Here is a 9,208-nt window from a genome sequence, read left to right as displayed (position 1 = left end):
CTTTAAAGAACAGTTTTGCCCATCTCTAAACTGAACCAATTTTCGTAAAATTTAGTACAGAGATAGCTTGAATGCTGAGGAAGAACATAGGCTACATTAGAAAGTGTGTAGTACAACATATTTACTGGTTTGAAGAGTATAATGCAACATTTGGAACAACAAATACTCTTTGACTTTTGAGCATTACCATATTCGTGAAAATTCTTTATTGTTTGATACGTTTTATGTAATACAATTTAACATAATGAATACAGTGCTTACATAATCCTCTATGTCTTTAATCCATGCTTCCACCCTAATATCAAGTAACAAACACAGCACATTTTAGCCACTGAGCATCATGCGTAGCTTTTGTAACTTCTTTGCAATACAATGTTGGTGGTAATAGCTGTGGTCGTGCAGCTAGCATCACCATGATGATCGATTCCCAAGTTCAATTTCCCCTTGGGTCCTTTTTTTCTGCTCAAATTTGGATTATTTTATTATAACAGATGTGCAAGTCAGCAGTGTAGAGTCAAATAAAATGATTTGTACCAATCTGCTGAACATCCCACATGTGGTTTCCCCAGCCATTAAAGCCATATGCACATTTCATTTCATTTCATTGACACACAAGCACTGCTGTTCATAAAAGAATACAGGCTTACAATGTGTTTAATCCATGCCACTCCGTAATTCCACACCAATAGTATAAATGCGAAAGTAACACTGTCTGTTATGTTTTCACGACTAAACTGCTGAACCAACGTCCATGAAATTTGGCATGAGATAGCTTGACCCTTGATGAAGAAGACAGTCTGCTTTACAAAGTATGTAATACAAGATATTTAATGGTTTGAACAAAATCACACAAACTAAGGTAAAATATTTACTCTCTGACAAAGCTATTTACTCTTTCATTTTTAAACTTTTATTATATTTGTGAAAATGCTTTTATTGGTTGATATGTTCAACTTATTATGATTCACTATAATCAACACAATACTTATTCAATTCTCAATGTGTTTAATCCATACTTCCATTCTAATACCAGTATTATTAATTGCAAAAATAACTCACTCTGTTACATTTTCACATTTTTACCACTGAATCGATACTGATGGTATTTCATATGGAGTTAGCTTGAACCCTGAGGAAAATAATAGGCTACTTTAGAAAACTGTATCTTTCTGAGTATTAACATTTTTAAATATGGTATATGTGAGCGGCATGCAGATGATGCTGGTGCTATGGTCGGTGACTCTTAGTATCTATAGATAATTCTGTGATAACGCAGATCCAATTTTACTGTGTATTTGGTTCATGATATTGAGTTCCTACACCACCTAGCATAGCTGGAGAGTCTTGGTGGAGCTACAAAAATAAAATCGGAAAGCCCAAGAACCATATTGAAAACTGTTACTATAAGCCTTGCAAAAATAAGTCTGCTTTAGTCCACAATTTTAAGAGAACTCAAATTGTGAAAGTTAATCGAATCCAAAAAAACCCAGAGCAGTCTCATGTCTGCCAGAATTTGAATGCAGAACCATCAGGTGGCCTTAAGAGCTACAGAGAAGTTAGAACAGTCACAAGCCCATTGCATTTTAGATGCTGTGCGTCACATGTCTCTTACAGCTTCCAAGATGCCTGAAGACTCACAATGACAGCATCATTTAAATAAAGGCTGTATGAAAAACAGTGTCTTACTTTTACATCCGGAAGTGGGAGGCTTTAGGTGAGGCTGCATTTGATTATTATCTATTAACTGACTGTTATCATAAATTAGTCATCATAGGGGAATGGATCAAAAATGTATGCACCATAATGCATTAAAGTGGAAGGGAGAAATGGTTGGTATGAGTTACTCTAGTGGCAAAATCTCACATCTGGTACTAGATGAGCCGGAGAAACTCCTAAAAACTTTGCTTCTGCAAGAATGTAATGAATTGAGGCATTATTTAAATATGATTAGCAAATATAATGTGTACTTTCATATTCAACGAACAGCAAAGTAGTAAAGCACATTTATTATATACATGTATACCAGTACTGCATTCATTTTTACACATATGTCTCTACACCAATATATACCCTGACATATTGTGAAATTACTAGCTTGCCTACTCACCATCATTCGTCATAACAAAACTGATATGTGAGCGAAGCAGCAGGTAGCAGCTAGTACATAAATATTTCGGCGATAGATCTGCAAACATTTCTAATTGTGTTGTGTATGCATTTTTTTATATGACAATAAAGGAAAGAGTAATGTTACTGAAAAATTGGTTGAACATTATTTATTTTAGTAGTATATACAAGGATCTTATTCAGTTGCTGCAAGAAGTTAATTTTGAGACTTAGAAATAAGATAAACAATGAATATATTGATCAGCAGTATATGTCAATGATTTTTGTATTTCAAAACATGCAAATATTTGTTGCACATCAATGCTTCTGCATAACAGTTATGAGAATAAGGCACTTAGTTTCCTGTCTTTAAACGGCTTTCATCTCAACATTTCATATCATTCGTGAATGTTTGAAACTCAGTATCTGTGAGCCTGGTAAAGACTGTGCAGTGGTATCCAGTCAACGTCCTCAGCTTCACTCTCCACTTTCTTCTTTATCTTCATGTATTCACTGCAACTTTCATACTATAAAAAACAAAAAAGTTGAAGTTATTAATACATGTGTACCTAAATATATATTAAATGAAAAGCAATAGGACCAAGATTTTTTCAAAGCCATAACTGCCAAATGGGCTACTACAAGAAAATGAAACACCTACAGCCACAGTTGGAGAGACAACATCACAGTTACAAGGTAGTCTGCATAAACCAGTAGTTGGTCGCTGAAGCATTGTATATATGGATCATGATAACTCCTTCAGCTTCAACTAAGGCCTGAAGATGGTGCACTGAAGTGCCGAAACTGGTAGCTATACAATAAGTCACATCATAAGGATGGCTGTAGGTGTTTCATTTTCTTACAACAGTGAATGGTCGTATCCCCCAGACCTCCAGGCACAAGAATGGACATACAAAAGCCAAATGGGCTGGTTTAAGGTCCAAGTGACACAAGCCACCACTTGGGCACCAAGGTGGGAGGGCCCATTATTGTACAGGACATATCACGGACAGCAGCAGTTACTTGCAGCACCAAGATGAGAGTGGTGCCCAAATGCAAGATTTGTATACAGCGTGTATCACAAACAGTAGCGGAAACTGACAAAAGTGAAAGTGTTCTAGGGAAAAGGGAAAAGGGGGGGGGGGGTGCCAAATGGTAGGTCACTTGTGTGGAAAAATGTTCTCAAACTGGGTCTGACTGCCCATATCATGTCAAGACATATCTGTCACCCTGGAAAGCATGAAAGACTGTTGCTGTTACTACTGTTATTACCACTTATGCTATGACTACTCTAACTACTAACTACTATTGCTTCATTGCACCTGCCACTATTACAGTCATAATATGACAGTAAAACTGTTCTCAACCAGACAGTTGATTTGACCATCATAATGCTTTACAAAGCATTGTCCTCTTGGAAAGCATTGTTCTCTTGGAAGCAGATACCATTGCTTTCCAGGAACCTTTGAAATGATGTACCCAACCAAATACGAGGATATACAGTTTAACTTAGACTCCACACCATAGTATAACTTACCATTTTTCACATTAAGAAATCATTACCAGTGACAAAAGAAGTGATAAATGACAGTAAAAGATCCTAAGGCCAATGGGATCGAAACCAAAACCTCTGGATTTACATTCTGGCATTGAGCCACTGAACAACACAATAAGAATTCCCTGTCACTTTTAAAAGAAAATGCACAACATTTGGATTTTTTGTCTACAATGCACTTGTAAGTTGCTATAATCTTTATCTGCATACAGTTCCTAGTATTGTATTGTGCTGCTAGTATGAGAGTTTAACAACATTATTTATGCATTTGTGTAGATTTCAAATACACCTTGATTACATTTGGTACATTTTCTTTCAGTAAGTTATAGTGTTTTTGTATATTTTTAGTCATTGTCTATAATATACCCAACAGTAGGTAACCAGACCAGTTGGTGAACTACAGCTGAATGTTGGCTGTCATGAAGAACGCATACATATGTAAAGTGCATAGAAACAATCTAATTATGAATGGGAAGAGCGATAACAGAGATAAAAAAAATGGCTCCTGTGCGATTCAAGTGCAGTTTGATAGGAGCCAGCTGACTGTTGTTCAAGATTAACAGACTGAAAAATCATATCTATCTTATCTACTTTCTTATTTCAGAAACATAATATAGTATTAATTAGTTGAAAAAGTGTATGCATGGCATTAAGGCACTCCTAAATTAATTATGGTTTTAACTGATAATTTTTATGTTGGTGATATTTCACCCGCAGTTAGCTCATAATATACATGGTCAGTGCCTCCCATTTCCTTTCAAATGCTTTCACTGCTGAAGTGGATTTTTAAAACAAAGAGATACAAGGGGACAAGGAGAAAGTGCTATTTCTGCAATATGAATTAGAGGATTATCCTGTATCATATATATGTATTATGGTAACAAGCTCTACATTAGAAAGTTAATGGTGATGAAGGAGCATGTTTAAGTGAATATGAAATAGACATTGCCGTCCATCCAGGTAATTAATTATTCATGTTGGAGGCAGTAACCAGCATGTAAAAGGTTTCACGTCCAGTGAAAAGGTACAGTAATAATTTTAAAACAATTATGAGAATATTTAAAATTAATCCACGCAGATAGAACTGTGTACAGTATAAGAAATGTGTATGAATAATCAAGTGATAGCTACAAATATGCGATTTGCAGATACTTATAAGTCAAGGATGGTCATGATAATGAGCACAGTTATGTTTTGAGTTTTTAGGATGAATCTCTTGCTCTACAGCAGAAAGTACACTATTTTGAAGCTTCCCGGCAGATTAAAACTGCATGTTGGACCAGGATTTGCACCCAGAGCCTTGCTTTTCATGGGAAATGCTCTTACCAACTTGGGCTATGCATAACTGAAAACTTCTAACAGTAACTTTCCTTTCTTCTGCCTTCCAATGATTTAGTGCCATGTTATTCTCTAACAGTGGATAATCCAGGATGGAATAGTGACAATAGTATGAAATGGAATAGATTGCTACTCACCATATAGCAGAGATGCTGAGTTGCAGACAGACACAACAAAAAGTCTACTAAACATGTAAGCTCGGCCAGAAGACCTTCTTCTGAAATAGACAACATACACCCACACATTCACGCTAATGTAGCTCAGACACACATGACTACTGTTTCTGGCTGCCAAGACCAGACTGTGAGCAACTGTGCATAATGGGAGAAGAAATTTGGGTGGTGGGGTAAGGATGAGGCTGTGAAGGAGAGCTGGGTATGGGTTGGGGCTGGTAAAGTACTGTTTATGGGAGCATACAGGGATGAGGTGGAAGGAGGGTAGGACAGCTAGGTGAAGTCGGGAGGTTAGATGGGGGGCAAGGGAGGATTGGTAAAGGAGAGAAGTAAAACATTGTGGGTGCACTTGTAGAATAGGAGTGGGAACAGGGGGGGGGGGGGGGGGGGGGGGGTGGTTGAAGGACAATGAGTATCAAAGGTTGAGGCCAGGAGGGTTAGGTGAATGTAGGATATATTGTAAGAAGAGTTCGTATCAGCACAATTCAGAAAATCTGGTGTTGGTAGGAGTTGTGCAGATGGAACTCTCCCTGCAGTGTATCCTGTGTTCCCATAACCCTCATGGCCTCAACCTCCACTAGTCATTGTCCTTCACCCACGTATCCACTTTCCTGTCCACACTGCAGCATTACAACATCATTCTGTTCCACCAACGCACCCACAGTCTTGTTATTTTCTCTCCTACCCCCCCCCCCCCCCCCCCTCCACCACATGCCTTCCATTTGTATAACCTACTGACTGCACCTAGTTGCTCTATCCTCTCTCCACTTTGTCCCTGTATGCTCCCACAAAAAGCACTTTACTGTCCCTCACCCATACCCTGCTCTCCCTCCCCCTCCTTACCCCTACCACCCAAATTGCTTCTCCCATCATGCACAGCTATTCACAGTCGGGTCTCATCAGCCAGAGGCAGTGGTCATGCATGTGTGAACTGCATTTGCATGATTGTTTATGTGTGTACGTTTATTTCAGATGAAGGCCTTCTGGCTGAAAGCTTACATGTTTAGGTCGACATCTACGTATACTGTATATTCTGCAAACCAATGCGAAGTGCATAATAGAAGGTACTCCTACTATACCAGTCACTAGGGCTTCTTCCCACTCCATTTACATTTGGTGCATAGGAAGAATGACTGCTCAAATGTCTGTATGTGTGCCTTAATTAGTCTAATCTTCTCTTTGCTATCCCTATATGAGTAGTATGCAGGGGGCTGTGGGTATATTCTTTGATTTCCAGCCTAAAGCTAGTTCTTGAAACTTTGTAATTAGGCTTTGACACATAAGATTATGACAGTTGTAAAATTTTAAGTACCCCACAGAAGTGAGCCACATCAAAATGATGCTCCAAATGAAGCACTTATTTTTAAATAAATGCGGAACTGTAACTATTTGGAAAATTGTGCGTGTAGTTATAGAGATGGAAAATGAATATAAACCCTTCTATTTGCGTCACTTCAATTATGTCAATCACTGCTCTGGAGGGTGAACAGATAGACAGTTATCTATAGCAGTTTCCAGTAAGTTTAAGATTATCTGTCATTGGCAAATCTGCCTCAGGTCATAACATGTATACACATCAGTGTATTGGTTGTTTTTCCTCTGTGTCAAAACAATCTTCCCGCAAGAACGTCACAAACATTATGAAGTGATGTTTTTCTGCATGATTGTAACTGCACCACTAAGTGGACTAAGCCTGTCAGTATAGACTAACCTTTACGAGCATGTGTCAACACTTCAACACCCGACCTGCTGCCCAGGAGAAAAATAGCATTAAACATTAATGACTTTTCTTGCCATACATACTTGGAGGTACTAATCAACCTAAAACATATGACCTGTGAGAACTATAATTATTAATCTGCAAATGATGTAAGTACTGATGTAATGTTGTTCAATATACTGTTCTCAGCAAAACCAATAGAAATATCTGCACACCCATTACACCCTGTGCAATATATACTAACAGTACAAGGACCATTCATCATATCACTATGAACTATGACTAAAGAGAACTATTGATTTGTATGTTGGCATGACCAAGAATTAATAGTAAAGTCCCAGTATGAATAGTTGCAACTCAGGTTTCCTGTACCCACCTACTCTTCCAGTTTGTGTGTTGTGTGTGTGTGTGTGTGTGTGTGTGTGTGTGTGTATGTGTGCATGTGTGTGTGTGTCACTGTGAAGTGTATGGCAGAGGATATGTCCCACTGTATCCATTATTAGGCCTGCTTCCTGTTCTGTTCATGTATGGAGCATGGGAAGAATGATTGTTTGAATGCCTCTGTGCATGCAATAATTATTCTAATGTTATCTTGATGATCCCTATCTGAGTGATACATAGAGGGTTGTGTATTCCTAGTGTCATCATTTAAAGCTGGTTCCAGAAATTTTGTTAATAGACTTTCTCACCCAGATTGTTTATATCTATCTTCTACAGTCTGCCAGTTCAGTTCCTTCAGTATCTCTGTGACACTCTCCCATGGATCAAACAAACTGGTGACCATTTGTGCTGCCCTTCTCTCCATATGTTCAATATTCCCTGTTAGTCCTGTTTGGTATGTATCACACACACTTGGGCAGTATTGTAGATATGGTCACATGAGTGATTTGTAAGCAATCTCCTTGGTAGACTGATTGCACTTCCCCAGTATTCCGCCAATAAATCGAAGTCTACTACCTGCTTTATCCACAATTGAGCCTATGTGATCATTTCATTTCATATCCCTACAAAGTGTTACACCCATGTATTTGTGTGAATTGGCTGATTCCAACAGTGACTCATGGATATTATAGTCATAGAAAACTACATTTTTTCATTTTGTGAAGTGCACAGTTTTGCATTCCTGAACATTTAGAGTACGTTGCCAATCTTTGTACCACTTTGAAATCTTACTGAGATCTGAGTGAATATTCATGCAGCTTCTGTCAGATATTACTTCATCATAGACAACTGCATCATCTGTAAAAAGCCTGAGGTTCCTATTAACATTGTCTGCTAGATCACTGATATACAACATGAACAACAAAGGTCCCAACACACTTCCCTAGGGTACACCTGAAGTTTCTTCCACATCTGTCAATGATTTTCCATCCAAGATAACATGCTGTGTCTTCACTACCAAAATGTACTCAATCCAGTCACAAATTTCACTTGATACCCCATAACAGTCTACTTTTTACAATAAGTGTTGGTGTGGTATTGAGTCAAATGCTTTTCGAAAATCAAGAAATCCTGCTTCTATGTGATTGCCATGATCCAAAGCTTTCAGTATGTCATGTAAGAAAAGTGTGAGTGTGGTTTCACATGATCCATGTTTTCAAAATCTATGCTGGCTGGCATGGAGAAGGTCACTCTGTTCAAGGTACTTTGTTATGTTTGAGTTAAGAATATGTTCTAAGATTCTACAAGAAATTGATATTAAGGATATTGGACAGTAGTTTTGTGAATCACTTCTACTACCCTTCTTGTAGGTGGATGTGACCTGTGTTTTTTTCATAAAACTGAGCATGTTTTTTTGTTCAAGGAATCTATGGTAGATTATAGTTAGAAGTGGCCAATAGGGATTCCGTTGGACCCGTTGTCCAGTTGTAATGATTTCGGCTGTTTCTCAACACCACTGATACTGATATTTATTTCATTCATCTTTTCATTGGTACAAGGTTGGGACATTTCTCCTGAGTTTTCCTTTGTAAAGGAAAATTTGAAAATGGAGTTAAGCATTTCAGATTTTGTTTTGCTACCCTCCATTTCAGTACCTGTCTCATTCACTAGTTACTGGACACTGACTTTAGTGCCACTAACAGCCTTTACATACAACCAGAATTTCTTTTGGTTTTGTTAAAGATCGTTTGACAATATTCTACTTCGGTAGTCAATCATCGCATCACACACTGCTCTCTTGACAGGTCCCTTGCATTCAAACAAATACTATATGACTGACTAGTTACCTACCCATTCTATGAAGTAAATGAATATTTCAACTGTAATATAATATTGTAACACTTATAACAATGCTGTTGTTTCTTTTAAATGATC

At 37.9% G+C, this 9,208-nt stretch overlaps 1 protein-coding gene across 1 annotated transcript in view; it reads right to left on the bottom strand.

The window, feature by feature from the left end:
- Positions 1-2,401: 2,401 nt before the first annotated feature.
- The window catches only part of LOC126482218 (Down syndrome cell adhesion molecule-like protein Dscam2), a 172,481-nt gene continuing 165,674 nt past the window's right edge, over positions 2,402-9,208 (bottom strand). Inside the window, exon 17 of the mRNA XM_050106197.1 lies at positions 2,402-2,633. Coding sequence (XP_049962154.1) covers positions 2,526-2,633 — 108 coding nt within the window. The 3' untranslated portion in view covers positions 2,402-2,525. The remainder of the gene's footprint in view (positions 2,634-9,208) is intronic.

Source organism: Schistocerca serialis, chromosome 5 (genome assembly GCF_023864345.2).
Source record: "Schistocerca serialis cubense isolate TAMUIC-IGC-003099 chromosome 5, iqSchSeri2.2, whole genome shotgun sequence".
NCBI classification, from domain to species: Eukaryota; Metazoa; Arthropoda; class Insecta; order Orthoptera; family Acrididae; genus Schistocerca; species Schistocerca serialis.
This window is presented reverse-complemented; position numbering and strand designations above follow the sequence as displayed.